The 27683-nt window shown below is 36.8% G+C and overlaps 3 protein-coding genes and 1 long non-coding RNA gene across 4 annotated transcripts; 2 read left to right on the forward strand and 2 right to left on the reverse strand.

Annotated features, from left to right (window-relative positions):
- Positions 1 to 755: 755 nt before the first annotated feature.
- LOC104213295 (putative late blight resistance protein homolog R1A-3) lies at positions 756 to 5397 on the reverse strand. The gene is made up of 3 exons (XM_009762801.2): positions 4844 to 5397; positions 1829 to 4041; positions 756 to 1207 (listed from the first exon to the last, which is right to left on the reverse strand). The coding sequence occupies exons 1-2, from the start codon at positions 5279 to 5281 to the stop codon at positions 1837 to 1839; spliced, it is 2643 nt and encodes an 880-aa protein (XP_009761103.1). The 5' UTR covers positions 5282 to 5397; the 3' UTR covers positions 756 to 1207; positions 1829 to 1836.
- Positions 5398 to 11576: 6179 nt separating this feature from the next.
- On the forward strand, positions 11577 to 13396 carry LOC138888996 (uncharacterized). The gene is made up of 3 exons (XR_011406529.1): positions 11577 to 11751; positions 11899 to 11961; positions 13086 to 13396. It is a non-coding gene; the product is annotated as an uncharacterized lncRNA (long non-coding RNA).
- Positions 13397 to 13746: 350 nt separating this feature from the next.
- Positions 13747 to 22374, forward strand: LOC104227343 (uncharacterized). Its single transcript, XM_070172790.1, has 3 exons — positions 13747 to 15189; positions 20897 to 20957; positions 21863 to 22374. The coding sequence occupies exons 1-3, from the start codon at positions 13747 to 13749 to the stop codon at positions 21973 to 21975; spliced, it is 1617 nt and encodes a 538-aa protein (XP_070028891.1). The 3' UTR covers positions 21976 to 22374.
- Positions 22375 to 24088: 1714 nt separating this feature from the next.
- Positions 24089 to 26554, reverse strand: LOC104227342 (L10-interacting MYB domain-containing protein-like). The gene is made up of 3 exons (XM_009779565.2): positions 26408 to 26554; positions 25226 to 25564; positions 24089 to 25127 (listed from the first exon to the last, which is right to left on the reverse strand). Exons 2-3 carry the CDS (start codon positions 25559 to 25561, stop codon positions 24483 to 24485), a joined length of 981 nt encoding a protein of 326 aa, XP_009777867.1. The 5' UTR covers positions 25562 to 25564; positions 26408 to 26554; the 3' UTR covers positions 24089 to 24482.
- Positions 26555 to 27683: the final 1129 nt, after the last annotated feature.

Raw genomic sequence — 27683 nt, forward strand, 5'->3', positions numbered from 1 at the left:
CCAGAAAAATCTCGCCAAAATTCCTCTGGTGATCTGGGATTATGCCTTCATGTTCTGAGATTATCCCTGCAAGCCAAGAAGCAAAAACAGGAAAGCGAAAGTGAAATGCATTCTCTTGAGACTAGTTTTGTAGGATGTGTCAGCTGAGATGCTTCGACATTAAGGAAGCCCAAGTCTTTCCATGTAAATTTGCCAGGAGACTGACTATTTAGATCTTCAAGAGAATGTAAGAAACTATTCTCTCGAGTTTGAAACGTGCTTGGATTATGTGCAGATTAGCATCGTTAGTTACCTAATTAAATCTGTTACGAAATTGGGTATATACAGAGCTTTTCTGGGACATTTTTGTCGGGGACGGGGACTCAAGATTCATGTCCATTGTGTTGTATGAGCATAGACGTGTTGAAGGATCCTGTTCGACTTACATTTCAAACCAGAAAATTTGAATATTAGTGCTCTACTAGTGGTGTAAAAACTCCTTAGGTAGAACACTAAGGATGTATTGGACATTTTTGCCCTTTATTCTTCAGTTCATTAATTTCTGAAGGAAACAGATCTGCAAATTTAAATAATCAGGAAACTGGATGTGAATTAGTGCAATCATCCTATCAAGTTAAATTAGCTATCCGTTTTGGGACATGGTGACTGTTAAAACTCAGTTGTAACAGTAGTCTAAGGATCATCATCTTCAACTGTTTTAGCCCAACATTTAGGAAATATAAAGGCTCATAATATAAACTTGTAACACCATCCAATTTAAAACATAACCAGAAAGATTAGACATGCTGAATAGGATTCAGAATCACCCAATCTGCTTGGAATAAGATGTCTTTCAACAGACAACAATAACAGTGGGACATGCTTATTAAGCAAGAAACAAACAATGAAGTAAAACAAAACAGACACAACAAACTGGAAACAGTACTTTTACAACTCAGAAAGAAAACACACCACCATGATTAGGACCTCAAAATGCAACAGACACGGTAAGGATGTTTGTTCAAGCCGACAGTGGAGCGCATTTATTTTAACATTTCTCCAAAACCACAGAGACAGACTCATTTTGAATGCTAGAATATACAAAAAGACAAAGTCTTCCTTTATTGGAACAATATCATCAGATGACCTGACTGCAGAAAACACGAAATGGGGTCATACCATATCCATGACCCCAGGCTCCCAGCAAGGTCAATGTCCATATTCTTCCCTGCAGAAAGGAGGAAAATTAGCAAATGAAAAGACAGAAACAAACAGAGGAAAACTGGTGCAAATAAGTTCGAAAGAAACCACTAAATCATTCACAGTAATCCATCTACTATAGTAACCATAGAAGTCCATTTACAGTAGAATAAAAAGAATGGTATTTTCTATTCTTAATCATGGTCGATCTGTTCCTATAAGTAAAAGCAGACTGCATTCAGAATGTAAGGGGAAAGAATTAGTCTTTCACGAATTAGAGGGCAGCTCGGTGCACTAAGCTTCTGCTATGCGCGGAGTCCGAGGGAAGGGCCGGACCACAAGGGTCTATTGTACGCACTTACCCTGCATTTCTGCAAGAGGTTGTTTCCACGGCTCGAACCCATGACCTCCTGGTCACATGGCAGCAACTTTACCAGTTGCGCCAAGGCTCCCCTTCTCTTTAACGAAGTAGAAGAATGCAAATAAAATTACAAAAGATACAGTCTTACACAGGCATTCTACTAAATGAGATAGATGCAGTCACGGAAAATATATGGCAGCTGGAAAAGAATGTAGTCGTGCAGACAAAAGTTTAGTGAAGACTATCATAGAGATTTAATCATTTCAATAAACAATATATTCGACTGACCTTTCAATTCACTTTGTGGCTTTGGATCCAGCTTCAGGAGGGAATATAGTGAGATTGAATTTGATACTTTTAGCTGTCTTGCTTTCCTGTATATCTTTTGCAGATTTGACCGCCTTGCTTGTATTCTCCAGCCTCATCTCTTGAAGGTTAGTTATGTTAGCCAGCTCAAGTGGCACAGCTTCGAGCTTATCACAGGAGATAAGAACAAGGTGCCTAAGCATGGGGAAGTTAATATCCGAAGCCTCCCAAGATTCTAACTCTGACCTTTCAATCCACAAGACCTGGAGTGCGCAAAATCCTGTCTTTGGCTTCCAGGAATCACCGGCAAATGCGTTTTCTTTAAACTTTAGAACCTCAAGGGCTTCCAACTTCCCCAATTTATCTGCCTCACTCCAACCAAACCTTGTGTTTGTCAAAGTTAACTTCTTCACAGTACGTACAAGTTGGGAGAATGTTGGAGGGAGGTGAGGAGCTTTATTCATGTAAAGAACATCATTCACCAAATTCAATTGTTCCAGGCACTTTAGCTCTTCAAGATTGTTGATTCCACCCTTGTAAGCACCAAGAAAAGCCGCCATTTGTCCTCGAATGCTCAATTTTTTCAGATGACACGCCTTTGCAAGCACTTCTTTCTCACAACTTTCTGGTGCAACCATACTAAGAGTTTGTAGACAAGAAGCTTTACCTGACGACGTGGCAGCAGGGGGTTGCAATTTTGCAGGTATGTTGGTGTGAAGATGCCTCAACTGTAACATGTTCCATATGTCTGCTTTTACATCAAGGGTGGACTCTGAGGTACTTGTATTAAGAATAAGAGTTTGTAAATTCCAAAATTTACCAATGGTCAAAGGAATGGAATTGAAGTCACCTGAGATAGCAATATATCTCAAATGAAATAACTGGTTAAAATCCTTTGAGAAGAGAAATTTGAGGGGTTCAACGTCCAAAATCCTGACAAGCGGAAACGCTTTGTGTATGAGTTTAATGTCATTAGGAGTCAACCCGCTGATTTGTTTTTCTTTTGAGGAAAAACAATAGAAAGATCTAACATGCTCCGCAGAAGGTTTCTTGGAGAGAAAGCCTTTCAGATTAGAGGGTTGAATGCACAATCGACGAGATTTATTTGGGTCTTCAATAGGAATAGCTTGATCAGGTGTTAGACTGACTTCTTGAAAAAGCCATTTGTTACTAGCTTCCTTTTTGCAGAACTGATGCAACATGTCGTGAAGACGACAAGTTTTTATTTGACCATCAGACCTCTTTTGCTGCAATATCACTAAATTTCTATTGATAAGATCGTTCAAATAAAACTCTGCTATCTCCTCCAGAGTGTACGATTCCTGCGGCTTTATCAACCCCTCCGCTATCCACAAGCGAATCACTTTCCAAGAAGGGATATCAAAGCCTCGAGGAAAGACACCACAAAACAGGAAGCATGTCTGCATTTCTTGGGGCAAACGATCATAACTCATCTCCACAAATTTCAAGCAGCTCTCTTCGTTATTCCCATAAAGATGCTGAGGCACATTTTTCTCAACTCTTATCCAATCATTTGTGTTCGGACGACCTCTTAATGCTCCTGCAATAACCACTACTGCAAGTGGTACTCCACCACATTTTCGGGCAATGCTTTCTCCATGCCCTACTAAATCATTAGGACAACTTTTCTTGCCAAAAACTCTCTTTACCAACAATTCAAAACTTTCTTTTGGAGTCAAAAATTTCAGATCGTGAGGATCTGGATTGGCATAAGTAGCCAGAACATTATCACGCGTTGTCATCATGACTCGATGCCCCTTTTTGTTTTCTGGGAAAACTTTCTTTACATAATCAATGACTTTTATTTCCCAAACATCATCTAAACAAATGAGACATCTACCTCCTTTCTTGATAAAACTGGCTATCACCTTAGCTAATGCATTCTCATCCTCATGCTGATAATCTTCGGTGCGTCTTGTGAAGAATTTGAGAATATTAAGAAAAACATCCTTTATTTTGTAAGATTGGCCGACGTAAACCCAATGGACACCGAAAAATTCATATGAAAGTTGAGGATCATTGTAGATTTTTCTTGCTAGTGTGGTTTTTCCAAGTCCCGGCATACCCACCACTGGAATAATATCAAGATCCTCTGATCCTTCAACAAGTCGCTTGATCACTTTGTTCGCTTCCTCATCAAAGCCGACAACTTCATCATCCTCCAAAGAAGGACCCTTTTCAAGATAATAAAAATGGATCACATCAGAAACAGAGTGAATAATACTTGTTACATCGAGTTTATCTAACATTTTCATGATTCTGTAAATCTTTTTACACGATCACTAGAACATATAACTTAAACACTTGATTGTTTGTGATGCCATTAATCACTAACTGAATAGATAGTCTTTGGATGCAATGATTTCGTAGTCAGATTTTGGATTTAAGAGTTTCTTTTTATCTTGATTTCCAGATTATTACATCAAACAGCCATTTAATATTGATCTGTAGCTACACATTAACACAAACCATGAAAAGCATCAGACACTGGACTAATGACTCAAAAGGAAACTTTTAAGTACTTATTTTTTCAGTCCAATAATTTCAAATGGGTTTGGAATTATAACACTCTCTTATCCATTAACAGATCAGATAACAACTTTCATCAACCGTCAAACCTATCCCAATTAAATAAAATAAATACATAAATACCAAAAAATTGAATTAAGCAACGAGTACATTTACCTCCACCTTTAGGTTCTGATCTTTCCTCATTCGCGTGCATTCGTTCATTTCTCCTAAACTATTTCACTTTTCTATTTCAACTCATTTTTCCTGCTATCTCTTTTTGTCTTGTTTAATTGATTTATACAATAGAAAGTAAGTCCTCTGTCGCAGTTTAATTAATTAAGTTTAAAGCTCTTTGTAGCAAATTGACTTTAGACCATCAATTTTATTGGGCCGCCCTCAAAGAAACAAACAACAACCATTGTGATAGAAATAGGAAATGAAAAATCTTTTGGGTTTCGGGCATACCTGCGTTACCTCCTGGGAACCTTTTTTAGGTAGCTCAACAACTGGGCGTGCCTGAAGAGCTTGATTGTTTTTGCGAAGTTCCTTGACTTGCCCAAGGATGCCGTTGATCTCAGCGGCAAGATTCCTGACGGTAGCAAGATGGCTCACATTGAAGAATCTTCCCATTTTACTTTTCTCTTGGTGCAGCTTCGCCTGAACCAGGAACTTATCAATGGCATCCTCAGCTTTATGTACAGTTTTATGAATCTCCTCGACCAACACTTTCCACTGCTCGCTGTCACTTGGTAATTTTGCAGCATCGTCTAAGAAGCCTTTTAGGTGTTGAACTTCTTTCAGCAGATTCTCCAACTCTCCCTTTGCACCTCCAATCAGCTTTACATTATCAGTTAATAGCTGCAATAGGTTCTCCGCCAGAAAATTCACCACTGCATCTGCCATCTTTCTTTCTTTTGTAAGCAAGAATGTAAATGGGAGTGGAGAATTTTTCTGAGGAATATGTTCACTTCACTGCAGCTGTTGTACACACACAAAGAAAATGTAGTTATGTGAAAAAGAGTTGACTCGTGTTCGGAATTATGGTCTTTCTTTATTCTTATTTTTAGTGTAGCCAATGACAATTTAACAAGAGTCTGAATGCCAGTTGGCCGTAGTCAATAAAAATATTTGCAAGTGGATTCCATTAGTCTGCGGGCTCTGGCCTTTCAATGTGTAAGGGAGTTCCCTTGCTACTTTCCTCAAGACTCTCACGGGTCGTTCAGTTGGAATACGACTTATACTGGTATAAGTTATGCTGGGATTGTTGTTAATTCACTGTTTAGTATGTTGTATTAAGAATAATAATTGCATAATTTCTAAAAAGAAGGTATAAGTTATATCAGTGCTAATTACCTCACTCTCTATAAGGTATAAGTTATCCCGGTGTTAAAATTAACACCGGAATAAGTTATACCTGGTTTGCTAACCAAATAAAATATTAAGGTGGTATTAAATTTTTATACCGCCCATATACCTTCTTATACCTCCTACCAAACAACTCCTTACTTGTTTGTATTAGTTGACCGGTGTAAGAGATTCTTGACAAGTTCAATTTTGGAGAAAATGATCAAAATCATATTTAATATATTTTGGAGAAGTTCAATTTTGGGGTTATTTTATTTTGGTCTTTGATATATTCGTGTTGACAGGTATAATTGTTGATGTATGTAAAAGGTAACATATTTGATCCTTAATCCTAATTTTAACAGAATTTTCATAATATAATTAAAATATATTTCAGTCTCTTTTAGTTCTCTACCCATCCCCAAACTTTATTACTACTTACTTTCTATATCATTTTCAGTTCGTGAAATCATGGTTGTTTTTTGGTAATTAAACGATCTTATTAATTACCAAACGAGTCTTTACAAAATCACAGTTGACTTAAAACTCAGTCCACTGTCTCATTAGAGTGTATCTACCTACCTATGTACAAAGCAACCAATAAACCTCTAACTCTCCTATGTTCTAGCCTAATCGCCTATCTCTTCAATAATTATTCTGTTACAGAAGTTTTCGTATTTCAGCAGTTGCTCTCACATTACAGACGGATGCAACATACCTAGCTATTTCTTCTACTTCTACTGTGCTTCTCAAAAATTCGATGGTACCTCTCACTCCTGATAGGGGCGGCCCGACAAATTTTGTGGCCTAAAGCCAAACTTTATGAGAGCCTTAATTTTAAATTTTTTTTATTATTTACTTGAAGTCTATTTTTTTAGCTTTTCTTAGATACAAAGTTATTAATAATTTTTTTATAATCAATAACTCCTAATAAGTATTTCTCAATTGACAATATAGCTAATCCATTTAACCTTTCTTGCGACATTATTGTTCTTAGGTAAGATTTTATTAATTTTAATTTTGAAAAATTCTTTCCGCTGAAGCAACGGTAACATGGGTTATGAACATTATTCCATAAGATATTTATGCATTTGAAAAAAAATTTAAATCTTTTTGTTTAATTAAGTGTATCAATTAAACTATTATCTTCTAATTGTACTATTTTTCTTAATACTTTTAATTCAGAAAATAAATCTAAACCATCAATATCGAATTGATTATTATGCTTTAAGGAACATTGGAGATTAAGGTAATATTTTTTCAAATTTCCAACATCTAGTGATCTTAGATTTTACTGCCAGATAGAAAACCAAAATATTTATATGCTTCGAATTGTTCAAATCTATTTTGAAGTAAAAAATAGCCTTGTCTATTTTGTATAAAAGTAATCAACTCTAAATGACTCTTTGAAAGATTTTGAGATTTTATTATCAACATTCGCATCATATTGTTATTTCTTATATATCATACGTTTCTTACGAAATTCAGGTTCAATATTCATTTCAAGTGCAATTTTCTTGGTAGAAATCATAGCAGCTGCAAATCCTTCTTCTCTATATTTTTTAAAGAAAGAAATCAAACTTTTTCACTTTACAGAACTCTTTTTTAAACTTATACCTAGTCTATTAGGTGTATAAAAAAATGGGGACCCTACAAATATGGGGCCTAAAGCAGTTGTTTTCCTTGCTTTATGGAAGGGCCGCCCTGCTCCTGAGTCCTGATAATATGAATTGTCTCAGCATATATCATCTTGAAACTAGTAGCAGCCTAAGAAGTTCCTTTAGCATTTCCATTACCCACTTCCAGTGTTGGCTCCATGAGTAAGCTCTATATGGTTGTCTCTGAAGTCATAGTAGCACCCTATTCCACAGTTGCTTGGCAAGGACACATTCAGCAAAGAGGTGGACTCTGTTCTCTGTATGAGATTGGCATAGCACACAGTCAGTATCCACAAGCATCCCACAATATACATGTCTATCACTGATGAGTATCATGTCCTGGAAATACAGCCACATGATGAACTTAGCTTTGGCTCTTGCTTCATTCCTGAACATGAGGTCTTCTATTCTACCCTAGGTAGTTGGCCAAGCATCTAGTAGTAAATCTGCCAGATCAAGCTAATTTTTCTCTTGGCCAATGTCTAATTTATATCCACCATATCCCTTGCTCCAACCATCTTTCTTACCATCCAAGAAACCTGTTGAGGTATTGGCACGTCAGCAATTTGCTGCCCTTTTATATAATACGAGTGAATATATTTGATCCATAATTTATCCAACTTGTGTGCAAGGTCCCAATGATTCTTTGCAGCAACAGCCACAGTTTAGTCCTCTAGTACTTTTAGGAGTACACATTTTCTCCCAAGCTACTAGTGATCTTCTCGTTATAACATTAACTCCAGACCAAACATAGCTCCTACAATATACTTCTCAGCACTTTACTTGGGATAAAAAATAGCACCAATAAGCCTGAATGCCAAACAATACAGATTGAACTAGCTGGATCCTGCCAGCATATGAAAGCTTGTTAACAGTCCAGGATGAGATTCTTGCCACCATTTTCTCGATGAGAGGTTGTCATTGAGCTAAGGACATCTTCTTAGTGGATAGTGGAACTCCTAAGTATTTGACTGGTAGTTCACCCCTGGAGTATCCTAGCCTTTGTAGTATCTCTTCCCTAACTATTCGTGTCACACCCCCAAAGTAAATAAAACTCTTGAATTGGTTGGCTTGGAGACCTGAAGCCTTATAGAATTGGTGAAGGCATTGTTGGAGATGTGTGACAGAAGGCACATCATCTCTTGCAAAGAGGAGTAAGTTATCAACAAAGCTGAGGTGTGTGATACCCAATTTGGAATATCTGGGATAAAATTTAAATTTTCTCTCCCTTTTAAGCCATTCAGACATCGACTCAAGTACTCCATAATTATTGCAAATAGAAAAGGTGAAATGGGGTCCCCTTGTCTCAATCCCTTAGCTGCTGATGGTTCCCCCATTCACCACAATAGAGTAGGTAACTATTTTTACACATGCTAGGACCCAATCCTAAAATTTTTTGTCACAGCTCCACTATTATTTTCTCCAAGAAAATTCACTCCACATAGTGCTTTGTTCAAGTCTATTTTGATCATACACTTTGGAGAGGTGTTCTTCCTTGTATATGCCTTGACAAGCTCATGAGATATAATAACGTTATCAGCTATTTTCCTCTCAGGGGTGAAACCTGCTTGTGCTTCATTGATGATACTAGGAATGACTCTTTGTAGTCTATCTGCTAGCACTTTGAAGATAATATTGCAAATCACTGAGCAGCAAACAATAGGTCTAAAGTTTTTTAGTGTTGATGGGTTATTAACCTTAGGCACAACGGTGATTGCTGTACAATTTGTGTACTTGTACAGTCTGCCAATGGTGAAGAAATCTTGAATTGCCTTCATTAACTCCTGTTTGATTATAGGCCATGCCTTTTTAAGAAAACATGAGTTATATCCATCAACTCCAGGGGCCTTATCCTTATGGATAACACACAAGCCTTCATAAATCTCCACATCTGAAACTTCTTCACATAAGCTCAGTTGCTGATCATGGGTAAGCTTAGGTCCATTTTGCATAATTTCTTTATTGATAATAGGTAAGGAAGTAGCAGAGGTCCCCATCAAACTCTTATAGAAGTCGACAATATCTTCTCTTATGCTAGCATGAGTAGTTAGCTTCTTTCCATTTGTAGTTGTGATCTCCAATATCTGCTTTCTATGACTTCTTTCTTTCGTAACAACAGAAAAATACTTGGTATTAACATCCAATAGTGTGATCCATTTTGCTCTAGACTTTCTGCTTCGGTATACTTTCTTCAATTAGTGACCATTTTTCAAGTTCTGCAAAGTAATCTTCTCTTGTTCCAGCAGGCTGTTAGTATATTGTAGTTTTATATGTTCCTGTACAGTGATGAGAGAGACCATACCTGGCCTTTTCAATTCTCTATGATATGCTCTTATATTCCACAATATTGAGTTTTTTGAAGAGTGGTTTAAGAGCATTGAGTTTCTTCCAGACGTCCTCCATATTGTCAATAACTATCCTCATTCTCCATATACTGACCACTATTGTTTGAAAGTCCTCATGAGAAGATCACACATTAAAGAATCAAAAGGGTGATCTGATACTGAATCATACAATCTTTATGTTGAGCAGCATAGGTGAGTGATCAAATATCAGAGGTGTGTGATAGTACATGCATTACCCTAGTTTATCATCCAACTGTCATTGCCAAACACCCTGTCAATTCTACTTAATATCCTATCTGCGCCTTGCTGTTTATTGGGGCAAGTTTAGTAGTCCCCTTTCCAGGGTAGCTCATTCAAGAGGAGGGTGTGAATGCAATAAGAAAAATCAGCCATTTCATTTGTAGTAACTGGATTGCCATACATCATATCCTGTGTATATAGCATGGCATTAAAATCACCACTTACAATCCAAGGTTTAGTCATATGCATAGAGATGTCAACCAAACTTGTCCATAGAGCCTTTGTTTGTTGAAATGTATTAAACACATAGACCAGAGTAAAATATGCTTCAAAACCATCCATCCTGCCCCTGACTAAGCAGTGAAAAGGCTGAGCCTCAACTCTATCAATATCCATACAATACACGTTAGGATCCCAGGTGAGCCATATTCTTCCATTTAGTGCACTTTGGTAATTACATTGCAATGCCTATCCGGGTAATATATTTTTAAGTACTCTATTAACACTAGCTTCTTTAACTCTGATTTAAAGCAAACCAGCTAGTTAAATATGCTTATTCTTCAGATATAATTGTAGTTCCTTCTGCTTGTATCTCTTGTTAACACCCCTAATATTTCACACTAGCCAGGCCATTGGGATAATATAGGATGCCCACTTTCTGCTGTAGGCAAGTTTCTGTGATTCCCAACTCCTCCTGCTCTCATTGTTACATAGCTAAGTCTCCGAATACTAGTAGACAATGCTAAAAAGTCCCTGGTATAGCTCAACTCAGGGCTCTTCAGGCTTAGCTGATCCCCTCTGGTAGTCTCCATGATAGTCTCCTTACTTGTATTTATCTACTCACTGATAGCCTGTGGAAACTGCCTTTGCTCAGGCTCTTGCTAGTTATACTCAATAGCATTTGTCTTATTTGCCCCCAATATCCTCAGCATGCTTATCACTCATATCAACAATTTTTTTTATTCTCATTCTTGTGTCACCTTTGGTGGACCCGCTGGTTGTAGAGTTGGCTGAACATTTCCTCTTTATCTCCTCCTCCTCCTCCTCCTCCTCCTCCTAGGTTGTTCAAAAGCCTGCTGCTCAGCTTCAAGTTGCTTACAACAGTGGCCTGTTTTCAAGAAAACACCACAAAATTCTTGCTTCCAGTCATACTCTATCATTTGGTCAAATTGTCTCCCATCGGGTTCTCCCACAGTGACACTAGTGGAAAGTGGTCTAGTAACATTAATTTTAATTAGCATACGTGCATAGGAGATCCTTTTATGTTTAGATATATACTCGTCTGCGTACAAAGGCTTTCTTATTGCACTTTTGCTAATTGGCTGTAACACTCCTCAAATTTATAAAAGTTTCGAGACACGCTGATTATAGAACTAAATTATTATTATTATTTTATTTTTCTTGCCTATAGTGAAAAAAATATTATATATATATATATATTTAAATAATTGAATATACAATTAGGGAATATTAATTTATTAATATTACTAATTACTAAGAATAAGTATATTAATTACTAACTAAATTAAAAAGAAAAGAAAAAAAAAGAGAAGGAAAATACTAAAGCCCATAAGGCAAAGCCTTAAACAAAACTAAAGAAAGAAAAAAAAAAACTGAAGGCTAAAAGCCTCAACAGAACAAAAAGGGCTAAAACGTGCTTTCAGCAGAAGGATTAGAAGTGTTACACGATAAACTGAAACAGAGCACTACGAAACAGAGGCAGCGACTTAGTCAACGAAGAAAAAAAATCTAGGGTTCTTTACAAATCACTTATTCGTGAACTCAGGTATATAAAATTTCTTATTATCAATTACCCTAAGTAGTAATAGGTAAGAATTGAATAGTTAATTCTCTTCTTTCTTTATATCAACAGTAAAGTTCCGTGTTTAGGTGCAAAACTTTAAAATTAATTAAAATACACTAATTGTTGTAGAAACGATTATTTGACGGGTGTCAATTGGATTGGGGCCTACGTATTGGCTCGAGAAGTTTTGAGGTGAGTTTATATAACCCTTTACTAAAGTGGTTTAACTCCCAAAAGCACGCATACAAGGTGTTTGATGAATTGATTAAAAGAATTTATATTTACCTAATTGGAGTGGGTGAGTACCTATTAGCTTAGAATTATTTTAGTGCATAAATTGTATACATCAAAAGATCCTACGATACTTAGTTACTCCAATGAACATGCATGTCCTATAGATAAATATCACGTTTTTGGTGTATCTCTTGAATGAATGCAATTGGGTGGCAGTACTTCTTGCAACATCTATCAATAAATTAATATAAATATTGCAAAAATTAGGAATTCCCAAAAGCTTGTACTTTGATTCATTATTTGAAGGTGTAGAGCTGTTACGTTGCTGCGTGCGTGTTGTGGAGACAGTAAATTCTCATATTTTTGTGTAATTTTTATAGGCCATTCTCATATGGAAAAAAAAAGGAAGAAAATTTCAGGAAGAAGCAAGAATCTTTAGAAATACTTTTGAATGTTTATTTCATTCTTATGTCATACCTTACGTTTAAGAATTCCAAAATGAGTATGTTTGAAAGATTTAGACTTGAAAAGTCACAAGAAGAAGTTTTAGAAAGAAAAGATTTTTGGGAGTATCCTTTATTCTGAGAAGGGGTCATCGTCCAGGCTAAGGGTCCTGACCAAGACGCTGACTTCCTGAAACTACTTGTGCCAAAGTAGGGAGCATACGAGCCAAGGGTCTCGTTGCTGAGAATTTACTTAGTCATGCTAAGGTATGATACATGAGCGCTGAGAACCATGAAGCGAGTGACACCTCGTGGATTGGGCCTATTCAGGTTGGGATCGAACCCGTGCCGATCACACGGTGACTGAGACAGAATTAAGTCAGGATAGTTGGAACTCCCAAAGTATAAAGTGAAGTATTTTTTTTAAAGAAAGAAAAAGAGAAGAATTTCTTTTAGAATATTCATAAATTGCTATTATGCAATTATTTTAGAATTATTCTTATTACATGCATTTAGAACTTTTGCTCGTAATGTATATGTTATTAAAGTTTCTCCCCCTGTTGTTGAGACTCACTGAGTACAGTGGATGATACTGACGTTCTCTTTTGGGAACCTACGTTGGTCTGCGGTACAACGTAGGAACCGGATTTGCAGGCGAGCAGGCTACGAGTTAGGATTTCCTTCCCTTTCAGTGCTATTGGTGAGCTCCGCTTTTGTTCGTGGAGTATTCCTTAGAGTCATCTTTATTTACTTAGAGAACTGTCCAGGAAATTTCATGTCCCGAGCAGTACGTCAGTTTATCAGTAGAGGCTTCATAGACATAGTCATTGGGTTGAGATTCAGATGTTATTTTATAATAACTTAGCAGTAATTCAGTAGTTACTACTAATAAAGCTTTGGAGTTGATTTATTTAAATATTTGAATTAATCAAAAGTATTTGGTTAGAATATTGTTTTGTTGCATATAAAGTTTGGAGTTATAATAGGTTTGATAAGCAGAGATGGTTCGCTCGGTCATGTTTAGTGATCGAGTGTCGGTCTCGACTTGTTCAGAAAATGGGTCGTGACAAACTTGGTATCAGAGCCTCAGGTTTATGGAGTCCTAGGGGTCTATGAAGCTGTGTTAGTAGGGTCTTGTTTATGTGTATGAAGCGCGCCATACTTATAAACATGAGGCTACAAGCATTTAGGAAAAGTCTTTTTTTTTATAATTTAGATCGTGCAATAGAGTCTACCTCTAAGAAATTATCTAATTTATTCGTTTCTCCAAAACTCGCATAAATGGCTCGTACTCACATAAATGGCTCGTACTCGCAACTCTGACACCGATACTCAGGATGTTGCTCAAGAAACTATCGCTACTATTGTGGCTCAAGGTAAAACTAAGAAGGCTTCGACTCAGAAAAGGAGGGGAAAATCCACAAAGGGAGTCCAAATACCCCGGGTTGAACGAGAAGAAGGGGTGGAGCATGATGATTTAGTACCGCCCCCAACAGCAGCCCCGGCTCAGGTAACTATATCTCCTGAGGTGGGTCAAATGCTTAATGCTGTCAACAGTGCTATGGAGATGTTTAAAGCCTTTATGGCCAACCAGAACGAGAGAAGAGATGAGATTCCACCTCAATCAAATAGACAGAGCAATTCTGAGTCCTCAAGAGTGAATGAATTTTTAAAGTTGAGTCCTCCAGTGTTCCATGGTTCGATAGTTGATGAAGATCCGATATTGTGGCTGGAGGGTGTCAAGAAAGCCCTCCGAGTGATGAAAGCATTTGATGATGAAGCTGTGGAGCTAGCTGCTTACCAGCTTAGAGATGTGGTCGGTGCTTGGTTTGAGATGTGGGAAAAGGAAAGAGATGAAGATGATGGTCCGCCTACTTGGGAAGAATTTGAAGAGGCCTTCATGGCTAACTTTATCCCAGAAGAGGATAGGGAAGCTAAGGCTACAGAGTTTGAACAACTCAAGCAAGGGAATAAAAGTGTGCAAGAGTACTATATGGAATTCATAAGGTTAGCTAAGCATGCTCATCACATGGTTAAGACTGAAAAAGCAAAGATTCGTAGGTTTGTTGGCGCTTTAGCTTACCACATTAAGGGTACGACATCAGCTGCAGCAGTAGGGATGGAAGCCTTCTCCTCTGTTGTGGGATTTGCCAAGCAATTAAAGAAAGACAGACAACTAAGGAGAGAAGAAAAAGAGCATAACAAGAAAGCCCGTACAACGGGCAGGTTTAATGGTACATCCAGCGGAGGCGGAAGGGATTCCTCTAATAAGGAGTCATTAGCACCAGCTCAGTTTAGTCATCAGTCATGTGGTGGGTCTTCCTTCAGACGTACTCAGAGTAATGGAAATCAGTCTCGCCAGAATCAGAATTTTAGGACATCATCCTCACATAGCCAGAGTCATGCTGAGCAACATTCACACCAGCAAAGTCTTTGTGGAACATGTAAGCGGCAACATTCAGGTCAGTGCAAGCTCGGGTTTCATGGTTGCTACCATTGTGGAGACATTGGTCATATAAAGGCCAACTGCCCAAAATTGCAACGTAATTTCAGTGGTGTATCAACTCGTCCTTCTAGTTCCTCAGCTACTGCAGTTGCACCACCTCAGGCTCGTGGTTCTCATAATCAGTCCGGGCATGAAGCAGGCAGAGGTGCAGGCCGAGTTACTCAGGGAGGGGACAACCCCGTTTGTTTGCTACACTTGATCGTCAGAGTGCAGAGGCATCTGCAGAAGTTATTACAGGTATACTTTTAGTATGCTCACATAATGCTTATGCCATAATGGATCCAGGTTCAACATTTTCATATGTGACTCCATACTTTGCAATTAACCTCGGACTAGAACCTGAACAACTTAGTGAGCCATTCCTAGTATCTACTCTAGTTGGCGAGTCAGTGAAAGTCACTAGAGTCTATAGAGGCTGTATAGTTTCAGTCCAAGGTCGCAACACCAAAGCCGATCTCATAGAGTTAGAAATGGTGGATTTTGATGTGATCATGGGTATGGATTGGTTGTCTTCCTGCTATGCCATGTTAGATTGTCATGCCAAGATAGTCAGGTTCCAATTTCCAACTGAAGAAGTCTTAGAGTGGAAGGGTAGTTCAGCATCGCTTGTAGGTAAGTTTATTTCTTATCTTAAGGCACAACGAATGATCGGTAAGGGGTGTCTCGCCTATTTGGCTCACATTATTAATCCAGAATCAGAACCACCAGCTCTTCAGTCAGTGCCAATTGTTAGAGAATTTCCAGAAGTTTTCCCAGATGACCTTCCCGGACTTCCTCCCGAAAGAATCATAGACTTCGACATTGATCTCATGCCAGGCACTCAGCCCATATCTATACTTCCCTATAGGATGGCTCCAGCAGAACTTAATGAGTTGAGAGAACAGTTGAAAGACCTTCTTGACAAGGGCTTTATCAAGCCGAGTGTTTCACCGTGGGGTGCCCCGGTCCTGTTGTCAAAAAGAAAGATGGGTCTCTTAGAATGTGTGTCGACTATCGGCAGTTGAATAAAGTTACCATTAAGAACAAGTACCCACTGCCAAGAATTGATGATTTATTTGATCAACTTCAGGGTGCAAAGTACTTTTCAAAAATAGACTTGAGGTCGGGATACCATCAGTTGAGAATCAGAAAAGAGGATATATCTAAAACAGCCTTTAGAACTCGCTACGGGCATTATGAATTTCTAGTGATGTCCTTCGGGTTGACAAATGCTCCAGCTGCATTCATTGACCTCTTGAACAGAATTTTCAAGCCATTCCTGGATACCTTTATTATTGTGTTTATAGACGATATTTTGGTGTACTCTAAGAGCAAGGAAGATCATGCAGAACACCTCAGAATAGCCTTGCAGACCTTGAAGGAGAATGAGCTTTATGCCAAGTTTTCAAAATGTGAGTTCTGGTTGCAGTCAGTGGCATTCTTAGGCCACGTGGTATCTAGTGAAGGAATAAAAGTAGACCCTCGGAAGACAGAAGCAGTCAAGAACTGGCTTAGGCCGACAACGCCAACCGAAATCAGGAGTTTCTTGGGGTTAGCTGGCTACTATAGAAGGTTTGTAGAGGGGTTTTCCTTACTTGCAGCTCCATTAACTAAGTTGACTCAGAAAGCAGTTAAGTTCCAATGGTCAGACGCTTGTGAGCAGAGTTTTCAAGAGTTAAAGAAGAGGTTGACCACTGCACCTGTGTTAACCTTACCGACAGGTTCGGGTGGGTTCACAGTGTATTGTGATGCCTCCAGAGTGGGCCTTGGTTGTGTTCTTATGCAAAATGGAAAAGTTATTGCTTATGCTTCCAGGCAGTTAAAGAATCATGAAAAGAACTACCCCACACACGACTTGGAGCTCGCAGCAGTGGTGTTTGCATTAAAGATATGGCGACATTACCTTTATGGCGAGCATTCTGAAGTGTTTACAGATCACAAAAGCCTCCAGTACATTTTCAAGCAAAAAGAACTAAATTTGAGGCAGAGAAGGTGGCTTGAGCTATTGAAAGATTATGACATCAATATCCTTTATCACCCGAGCAAAGCTAATGTGGTAGCAGATGCACTTAGTAGGAAGTCAATGGGTGTCTTGGCCCATCTTGCAGTACAAAGGCGATCTTTGCGTCGAGAAATTCAAAAACTAGCAAATGATGGAATTAGATTGGATGAGACCGAAGAAGGAGATATAACTGCTTATGCCTTAGCGCAATCCTCCCTTGTTGCACATGTTAAGGCTAAGCAAGACGAAGATCCGTACTTAGTGAAATTAAAAGAAGGAGTCAGAAGCAAAGAAATCACTGCTTTCACTTTAGGAAGTGACGAAGTTTTGAAGTTGAATGATCGGTTATGTGTGCCTGATGTAGATGGTCTAAGGAAGGCCATAATGGAGGAAGCTCACAGTTCGAGGTACTCTATCCACCTAGGTGCTATCAAAATGTATCTAGATTTGAAAGAGTTGTATTGGTGGAAAGGCATAAAGAAACAAGTAGCAGATCACGTGGCTAAATGTTTAAATTGCCAGCAAATCAAAGCCGAGCATCAGAAGCCTGGTGGCCTGGCTCAAGACATAGAGATACCACAGTGGAAGTGGGAGATGATTAATATGGATTTCGTAGTAGGTCTACCTCGCACATACCGTAAACATGATTCAATTTGGGTTATTGTAGACCGACTGACAAAGTCCGCACATTTCCTACCAGTAAAGACGATAGATTCTGCAGAGCAATATGCGCAGTTGTACATCAAAGAAATAGTTCGATTGCATGGTACTCTAGTTTCAATCATATCGGACAGAGGCCCTCAGTTCACAACGCATTTTTGGCAGGCATTTCAGAAAAGATTAGGTACCAAGGTCAATTTAAGCACCGCTTTTCATCCACAGACTGATGGCCAGGCAGAAAGGACCATTCAGACTCACGAAGATATGTTGCGTGCATGTGTTATAGATTTTGGAGGTAATTGGGATGATCACTTGCCACTTATAGAATTTGCTTACAATAATAGCTATCAGGCCAACATTGGTATGGCTCCTTATGAAGCGTTGTATGGGCGGAGATGTAGGTCTCCGGTGGGTTGGTTTGAACCAGCAGAGGTGTCGTTGATTGGTCCAGAGTTTGTTTGTGAGGCCTTGGAGAAAGTTCAGCTAATTAGAGAAAGACTTAAAGCGGCTCAGAGTCGTCAAAAGTCTTATTCCGACAAGAGGCATCGTGAGTTAGAGTTCATGGTTGGTGATAAGGTGTTTTTGAAAGTTTCACCGATGAAAGGAGTTATGAGGTTTGGTAAGAAAGGGAAACTTAGCCCTAGATTTATCGGACCTTATGGAATTCTAGAAAGGAAAGGAAATGTGGCTTATAAGCTAGCGCTACCCGTTGAGTTGTCCTCTGTTCATCCTGTCTTTCATGTGTCTATGCTTAGAAAGTACATCCATGATGAGTCGCATATAATACTTGTCGATACCATAGAAATTAAGGAAGGCCTGACTTATGAAGAGGTACCTATAGAAATTCTCGATAGACAAGTAAGAAAGTTGAGAACAAAAGATATAGCATCGGTAAAAGTTTTGTGGAGTAATCATGATTCAAAAGATGCTACGTGGGAGGTTGAGGAAGATATGAGGAAGAAGTATCCTTATTTATTTGAGTAACAAGGTATGTGAACCTAGGTTTAACTTGACATTTATATTTCGTGTATTAAATACAAGTTAGCAAGTGTTTATGTCCTTCCTAGATTATATTTAGTTGTTGTAGTGATTTAGTTTACGCTATAGTATATTTAATTCATTAAAGTGATTTACTTGTGCTAAAGTTGTTGTGCTTTAGATTCTTGTTAGTTATTGTGGTACCTCCTTGCCGGAGTGTGAGTAATTGATTTATGAGTTGTGTATGGTGCCTATGAATAGCCTGTTATGGTATATTTGGTTGTTGTTGGTGTATTTGTGGTGTTTGTGACAGGGATATTTTTTTGGATAGTCCAATTTACAAGGAAAACTATGCCGAAATTTTTAAAAATTTAGGGAGTTAGCCAAAATTTTGAGCCTTTGGAAGAATGAGTAGTGCTAAGAGGACCTAAGGAATAATTGTTAGCTTAAGGATAAGGCCCTAGCAACATTCGAGGACGAATGTTTTTAAGGAGGGAAGATTGTAACACTCCTCAAATTTATAAAAGTTTCGAGACACGCTAATTATAGAACTAAATTATTATTATTATTTTATTTTTCTTGCCTATAGTGAAAAAAATATTATATATATATTTAAATAATTGAATATACAATTAGGGAATATTAATTTATTAATATTACTAATTACTAAGAATAAGTATATTAATTACTCACTAAATTAAAAAGAAAAGAAAAAAAAGAGAAGGAAAATACTAAAGCCCATAAGGCAAAGCCTTAAACAAAACTAAAGAAAGAAAAAAAAAAGCATGAAGGCTAAAAAGCCTCACCAGAACAAAAAGGTCTAAAACGTGCATTCAGCAGAAGGATTAGAAGTGTTACACGATAAACTGAAACAGAGCACTACGAAACAGAGGCAGCGACTCAGTCAACGAAGAAAAAAAAAATTAGGGTTCTTTACAAATCACTTATTCGTGAATTCAGGTATATAAAATTTTCTATTGTCAACTATCCTAAGCAGTAATAGGTAAGAATTGAATAGTTAATTCTCTTCTTTTTTTATATCAACAGTAAAGTTCCGTGTTTAGGTGCAAAACTTTAAAATTAATTAAAATACACTGATTGTTATAGAAACGATTGTTTGACGGGGGTCAATTGGATTGGGGCCTACGTATTCGCTCGAGAAGTTTTGAGGTGAGTTTATATAACTCTTTACTAAAGTGGTTTAACTCCCAAAAGCACGCATACAAGGTGTTTGATGAATTGATTAAAAGAATTTATATTTACTTAACTGGAGTGGGTGAGTACCTATTAGCTTAGAATTATTTTAGTGCATAAATTGTATACATCAGAAGATTCTACGATACTTAGTTACTCCAATGAACATGCATGTCCTATAGATAAATACCATGTCTTTGGCGTATTTTCTTGTAATGAAGAACTCTTGAATGAATGCAATTGGGTGGCAGTACTTCTTGCAACATCTACCAATAAATTAATATAAATATGGCAAAAATTAGGAATTCCCAAAAGCTTGTACTTTGATTCATTATTTGAAGGTGTAGAGTTGTTACGTTGCTGCGTGCGTGTTGTGGAGACAGTAAATTCTCATATTTTTGTGTAATTTTTATAGGCCATTCTCATATGGAAAAAAAAGGAAGAAAAATTCACGAAGAAGCAAGAATCTTTAGAAATACTTTTGAATGTTTATTTCATTCTTATGCCATACCTTACGTTTAAGGATTCCAAAATGAGTATGTTTGAAAGATTTAGATTTGAAAAATCACAAGAAGAAGTTTTAGAAAGAAAAGATTTTTGGGAGTATCCTTTATTCTGAGAAGGGGTCATCGTCCAGGCTAAGGGTCCTGACCAAGGCGCTGACTTCCTGAAACTATTTGTGCCAAAGTAGGGAGCATACGAGTCGAGGGTCTCGTTGCTGAGAATTTACTTAGTCATGCTAAGGTATGATACATGAGCGCTGAGAACCATGAAGCGAGTGACACCTCGTGGATTGGGCCTATTCGATCAGGTTGGGATCGAACCCGTGCCGATCACACGGTGACTGAGACAGAATTAAGTCAGGATAGTTGGAACTCCCAAAGTATAAAGTGAAGTATTTTTTTAAAGAAAGAAAAAGAGAAGAATTTCTTTTAGAATATTCATAAATTGCTATTATGCAATTATTTTAGAATTATTCTTATAAGCTTTATGTTTTACATGCATTTAGAACCTTTGCTCGTAATGTATATGTTATTAAAGTTTCTCCCCTGTTGTTGAGACTCACTGAGTACAGTGGATGATACTGACGTTCTCTTTTGGGAACCTACGTTGGTCTGCGGTACAACGTAGGAACCGGATTTGCAGGCGAGCAGGCTACGAGTTAGGATTTCCTTCCCTTTCAGTGCTATTGGTGAGCTCCGCTTTTGTTCGTGGAGTATTCCTTAGAGTCATCTTTATTTAGTTATTTTTTTGTTTACTTAGAGAACTGTCCAGGAAATTTCATGTCCCGAGCAGTGCGTCAGTTTATCAGTAGAGGCTTCATAGACATAGTCATTGGGTTGAGATTCAGATGTTATTTTATAATAACTTAGCAGTAATTCAGTAGTTACTACTAATAAAGCTTTGGAGTTGATTTATTTAAATATTTGAATTAATCAAAAGTATTTGGTTAGAATATTGCTTTGTTGCATATAAAGTTTGGAGTTATAATAGGTTTGATAAGCAGAGATGGTTCGCTCGGTCATGTTTAGTGATCGAGTGCCGGTCTCGACTTGTTCAGAAAATGGGTTGTGACATTAGCCCGCCCCGGTAACTCATAGGGAGATTTGGCAGCACCATCCACAGGAGAATTTCAGTCAGAAATTCTTTCTTTAAATCAAAGTTCACAGTCCAAGACATCAGGATCATAGGCTTGTAATTAATCGTGTAGGACCTGAGTACAGAACTTCATGCATGTCACTGGTGGACTGAAACTTGATCACATAGTAGCCTTTATCATAGTAAAAAATCTCAGGCTATGCCACCTTATTACAAACTTATGCATGTAGTTATACCCCGGTATTTCCCCAATAACATGAACAATCAGAGCACATCTCTGTTTCTAGATTTTCTTATCGACATCTTCCATTTCAAGTTGGAGAACGACTTTCCCTTCTACAATTGCTGGAGGTATGTAAGAAAATTTTAATCCATTCTCAGAACTATGATTACCTGCAAATAGGGAGTTCCATGCAGTTGTATTCCCCTTCTTCTCAATTATTGGTTCCTGATCTGTTGTAGCCTTGCTTATACTCACTAGATCTATCAATTTCACAGTTGAATTGCCCTTCAGCCCGCTTAGAGATGGACTTATACTCAGATCCAGTCTCTTAGCAGTTTCCTGTACATTCAAGTCAACTTGTTTTTTACTTCTGCATTGCATCAATTAATGGAACATGAGTAATCACCAAGTCAGCCATTGGAGCTTTATCCGGTTGCATGGGAGCTTCTGTTGCTTTACCAATAACAGCTAAAGGTTGCAACCTACGTCGTCCGCTAGTTCGTGCTGGTCCCCGAGCCATGAATCTACGGTGAGCGTACGTTTAACTAACGTGCGCTGAGGGCATGGGAGCTAGAGAGAGAAAGCGGCCGTCGTTTGAAACAATGAGTGAATTAAGTACATGAAATCACTGTTGTTCAATAAGTTCAACAGTAAACTTGTGTGTTTGATAGCCCGTTTGGACAAGCTGGAAAAATTAGCTTATTTTGAGAAGTGCTTTTTTTCAGAAGTACTTTTCTGAGAAGTACTTTTGTAGAGAAGCAGTTTGTGTTTGGCTAATCAATTTGAAAAGCACTTTTGAGCAATAATTTGTGTTTGGTCAAGCTTTTCAAAAAGTGTTTTTAAGTGACAAATTACAAATAAGGACATGAATAGATTTGCTTAAGAGTGAATATTATATAAGTAGATAAATAATCATAAAGATTTATTACCAAGATAACAATTAAGTTTTTAAATTTAATTTAAGTAAATATGGAAAAATAATAATTAAAAAGTACTTTATTCTTTCAAGATGATTTAAATATTTCAATAATCATTTAACAAATATAAAAGTATTCACCCCAACAAAAATCACAAACATAATAGAAAATTATCCTAAAAATAAGAAGAAACACTTATACATTAGGAGAGTTCTCAATAATATCATCTCTAATTCTATTACGTAATAACTCCATAACATTAGAAGACATTCCTTGCATTTCTGAGTGAATGTCTGATTGCCCATCTTCTTCTTCAAGCTCTGGCATATTATCTTCATTTGCATAATGGTCAAACTCAACATCGGTGGAAGAGTTTCTTCGTATAAAATTATGTATAGTCATAGTAGATCTAACAAGATGAACCTGAGTGTCAAACTTGAAAGATGACATTGAACGTAAAATAGAAAATCTATTTTTCCAAACTCCAAATGTTCGTTCAATTGTACATCTCAAGCTAGAATGGAAAAAATTGAAAACCTCATTCGGATTTCTGAAACTTGAGTTACGTCCAAAATCAGGGAGATGATAACGTTCGCCCTTATATGGTCCTAAGTAGCCCAACATTGTTGGATATCCTGAATCAACTAAATAATATTTACCTAATTCAAGTAAGAAAAATATTAGTAATGAATTGATATGAAAAATAATATCAATAGCATGGGAATTTACAAGACATAATTTTAGGGTCACTTACCTGCTGGAGGATGGGGAAAATTAAGATTTTGTCTTCTAAGTGCTTGATCAAATATTCTAGCATCATGTGCGGTACCTTCCCACCCTGGCCATACAAAAGTGAAGCACATGTCCCAATCACATACGACCATTACGTTTTGTGAAGTGAAACCTTTCCTATCGATATACTTTATTTGATCCTTAGAAGGAACAATACAAGGTACATGTGTGCCATCTATAGCTCCAATACAAATTTTAAAATATGGTCAGTACCAATTATCTTCTCTTAATTTAGTGTGAACATCAGAAAGAGCTGGACCTTTTGGTTTAATGATGTCCATAGCCTATTTCAAACATGCTAGTAAAACTTGATAAAAATATCTGCTAACTGTCTCCCCAAAGTGTTGGAATCGTTCTTGAATCATTCGATTCCCTACCCCATGTCCTACCATCATTAGGAACATAACAACCATCTCCTCTACGGTTATGTTTCTTGTTGGTTCTAAGCCATACTGTTCATTTAACGTTTTGCAGAATAGAAGAAAAATATGTTTTTCCATTCTAAACATCTCATAACAACGCTTATCATGCCCTTCAAGCATCTCTTTAACAAAATAAAAACCTGTATGAAGAGAAGTTCTGCATGGAGTCTTTAAACAAAATCTTAAGTAATACTCTGCTGCAAGAGTTACACCGCTAATTGCCAAATCAAAAACATTATCAATATCATCACAAATTATAAGAACTTCATCAACATCGTCATTATTATGTTTATTCAATGACATCTATAAGAAAAAATAAAAACAAACATTACTTATCTAATAAGAACTTCATTTCCAAACAAACATTACATAATTAATAACAACTTATATACATGAAATGTTTAGCAGGCATTCTTTTACATGAAATGCTGTATGGTTACACACCATTCAGGGGAAAGACAAGGCAAAAGACATTCTCAAATATATTACACAAGGATTTAAAATTCCCAAGAAGCATACAGGTATGATCTTTCAATCTAACGAATCAAATGCCTCAACGATAAGTAGAGACATTTCCTTTTGTGGGAGCGCCTTTTTTTCTTTCTGCCAATAACTAAAGCTGTCTATTTCTTTTCTCCTTTTCCAGGTTAGTCTCCGAGGAAAGCAGTCCATGTATATATTGTTACATAGAGATCCCAAAAACAGGTTAGGATAATCAAAATATGCACAAAAAATAATTACAAAAACTAAAACATCTTATATCTCTAGTCTTTGTGTAGTTCGAACATCTTTTCTAACCATAGCAATTGCAACTCTGGGTCTTCTTGTGCTAAAAACATTTCTCTCATTGATTGCTTGACTAGTAACATACTCGCTTTCCACCATAAATCACTACCAATAATCATACCAGGTAAATTACGAACAACATCCATAACACTCTTAATACTGAGTGGAGTGTCTTTTGACCCCACAATAATTGCAGAACGCAATTCCACAGCTTCTGCAATTCTCTCAATTGATGATGTGATCCTTAAACTAGTACTGACTTTACTTTTTTCCTTTTCAGTTGTAATTGATGATGCCTTCCTTTTTTTAGTTTTATCACCACTCTCATTTGTCTCTCTTTTTTCAGTTACTTCTGGTTCTTCCAAGTTAATATGATCCAATCCTTCTCCTGTATTACTTCTCAAGTCATCCTCCATAATAAGCTCCTCATTACTTGTTGGAGTTTCAAACTCAAATTGTTTCTCAGGTTGAAACCAATTACTTCCAAGTATGTTATCGGGTAAAACTCCAGATGATGGCGCCCATGCATGTTCGCCAGTGGCAACAACATCTTTAAAACAAATTTCCATCAACTCTCGACATTGTAAACCTTTATCTCTGAATTTCTCTACATTTGGGCTCTCCTATATTCATGGAAGAACAATTTAAAATATATTAGTGTTCGAAACAAAATAATAATTCATTATGTTTAAGTGAAAATATATTTAAGAATTCTTAATACCTTTATTTTCCTACTCCACCATTCAACACTCGCTTGAACCATCTTTTTCTCGCAGTCCCATCCTAAGCCAGTCTCCTTTCCAACTAAAGTATCCCAATCTTTCCAAATAAGTTTCAAACTATCCCATTTGTTCTTCAGTTTGGTCTTATCATAGTTTTTTCCAGTCTTGTCATTAAATTTTTGCTCCAAGTTAGACCACCCTATTCTGCTAAAATGAGTGCCAGGACGATTTCCAGCAGTAATTTCTTCCACACATAAATTTAAAAACAATTCTGTTATTTTTGCATCCCATTTAGCCTTTTCGCTATTGTTATCTTGTGTCACTTTCTTGCTCATTATCTTGTAAGTATGCATTGAAAAACATGTAATGAATAAGTAAAAGAAGGAATCATGACAATGTTTTCTATTCTTCAAGCCAAAAGCAGCAGCAAACATTTAATAGTGCTATTTTATCATGACATTAGAGATCACTGTCATATGAAGAGTTTGTTTATCATGAAAGTTTGCCTACTGTTGAGTTTATAAGCACTTGCCATTGACTTAGCATTTACATACAATTGCTATATTAAGTAGTAAGTATATTCATATAATTTTCCTTATAAAGTTTATAGAAGAGATTTATTACACATTGAAATTTTAAAAGAAGGAAAACACTAAAACAGAGGCTTCTATACAACTCGGTATCTTTTGAAAAAATAAAGTATGAAATCAATTTTCTTCCTGCTATAGGTGGTTTATTTGGGACTATTAAATTTCAGAATTTTACAAGGTATCACACTATAAAGTCTTATGGAATAAACACAATTTAATTTGCCCCAAAATATTAGACACACCACTGTTGATCTCTTATTAGGAAGACCAACAATGCAATTTTTTTCAATGTTAAGAACTCCAATATTGACCACCCATAACAACTCTACTTTTGTAAAATAACAGACAAACCAGGTAAATGCATATGCACATCACATAGGCCAAACATAATATCTATCTGTGTCTCAACATCTCGAAGAGAAATTCGGACTCGACAAAAAACTAAACGACAAATTAACAATAGATTAAGAACAAAATCTAAAGGGAGTGGTCTTATGGTATTCACCCACAGTTCCTCAATTCAAAATACAGTATAGTACTGTCATATATTTAGAAACAATGCACAAGAGTAAAGGGGCAAAGAAAACATACCTTGAGAAAAAATTGCAATTTAATAGAAAAATTTTCAAGTTCAATCCACAATTTCCCTTGCTGTTGAAGCGATTTGCTGTTGACATGAAGGAGAAACCCTAAAATATTGTAAAAACTGGAGGGAAGCGTGACTTGCTGAAGAGAAGGTCTTATTATATCCTAAATACTAGGCTTAACGTAGTAAGGTTATTTTGGTATTTATATTATTTTACTAAGGATATTTCTGGAATGAAAAGAATGCAAAACTAGAAGAAGCTATTTTTTTCAGCTTATTACTTTGGCTTATTGAGAAGTCCCAAATTGCATTGATTCCATAATATTAAACTAATAAGTTTCATGTTATGGACTTTATAAATGCAACGGACCAAAAATTGGTTTTGTTCCCCAAAGATAGAAACAATGAATTTTACTGAAATCTATATATTAATATAAAGGAGGGAATAAGAATGCCTATGTGGCACCTCTCTTAGGCTTGGAAAGACATTTATCTATTTTGTCAATTTTTTGCTATTTTATCTCATTTGTCTACTTTAAATATCTATTTTTTCCCTTAAGTGTAACAGTTCCAACAGTTGGCTATGTTTAAGCTTGAATTTTCTTTCAGTTTTTGCACAACATTTCGGTTACAGTTCCATACTCCATTTAACTCCCATTTTCTATTCAAATTCCTTACATAAAATTTCAGTTACACATTAAATTCTTATCTTACCCAATCTTCTTTTATAACTGATCCATCTTCCTTTTTTGCTCATCTCCTCTCAAATTCTTTATTAATCAATTCTTTCTTCCAAAATTTCTTCCTCGACCATGGTGACCAGCATTATGTTGTCAAATTGTCATTTTTGTCTCTTTTTGTTATCCATTTCAGTTTTATAATTCTGCTTTCTTATGCCAGATTAATATCACTAGAAGGGAAAAGTTTAGGAATGTTCTTCAACAATTTATTTTTCCTTTGAGATTAATAATTTTCTTCATGAATATTAATTTTGAAGATTTCATTAGCTTTGATAGTTGGTTTACTTTTGAAATGTATGAAATATTGTTATGGAAATACTTGATGAGAAATTGATTGTTTGGTAGTAGTTATATTAAAGTTTTCTTTGATTTTGGAGCAAGAATTGTTACAATCTTAGTTCGCCCTCGTGAACCGTCGTGACGGCACCTAGTCTTTACGACTAGGTAAGCCTAACAAGTGCGTAAAATAAATAGAAAACTTGTGGAAATGTAAATTAAAAGCCAAGAATAACCAAAGGAAAGCGATATATAAAATGCCGCT

Source organism: Nicotiana sylvestris, chromosome 4 (assembly GCF_000393655.2).
Source record: "Nicotiana sylvestris chromosome 4, ASM39365v2, whole genome shotgun sequence".
NCBI lineage: Eukaryota > Viridiplantae > Streptophyta > Magnoliopsida > Solanales > Solanaceae > Nicotiana > Nicotiana sylvestris.

Coding starts and splice junctions, on each gene's coding strand:
- LOC104213295 (XM_009762801.2), bottom strand. CDS start 5,281: ATGGCAGATGCAGTGGTGAATTTTCTGGCGGAGAACCTATTGCAGCTA. Junction 4,042..4,843: donor GTTCCCAGGAGGTAACGCAG/GTATGCCCGAAA, acceptor TATCTTGAAAAG/GGTCCTTCTTTGGAGGATGA.
- LOC104227343 (XM_070172790.1), top strand. CDS start 13,747: ATGGCTCGTACTCGCAACTCTGACACCGATACTCAGGATGTTGCTCAA. Junction 15,190..20,896: donor ATCTGCAGAAGTTATTACAG/GTATACTTTTAG, acceptor GGTACAACGTAG/GAACCGGATTTGCAGGCGAG. Junction 20,958..21,862: donor CTTCCCTTTCAGTGCTATTG/GTGAGCTCCGCT, acceptor TCAATTTCACAG/TTGAATTGCCCTTCAGCCCG.
- LOC104227342 (XM_009779565.2), bottom strand. CDS start 25,561: ATGAGCAAGAAAGTGACACAAGATAACAATAGCGAAAAGGCTAAATGG. Junction 25,128..25,225: donor GGTGGAGTAGGAAAATAAAG/GTATTAAGAATT, acceptor CCATGAATATAG/GAGAGCCCAAATGTAGAGAA.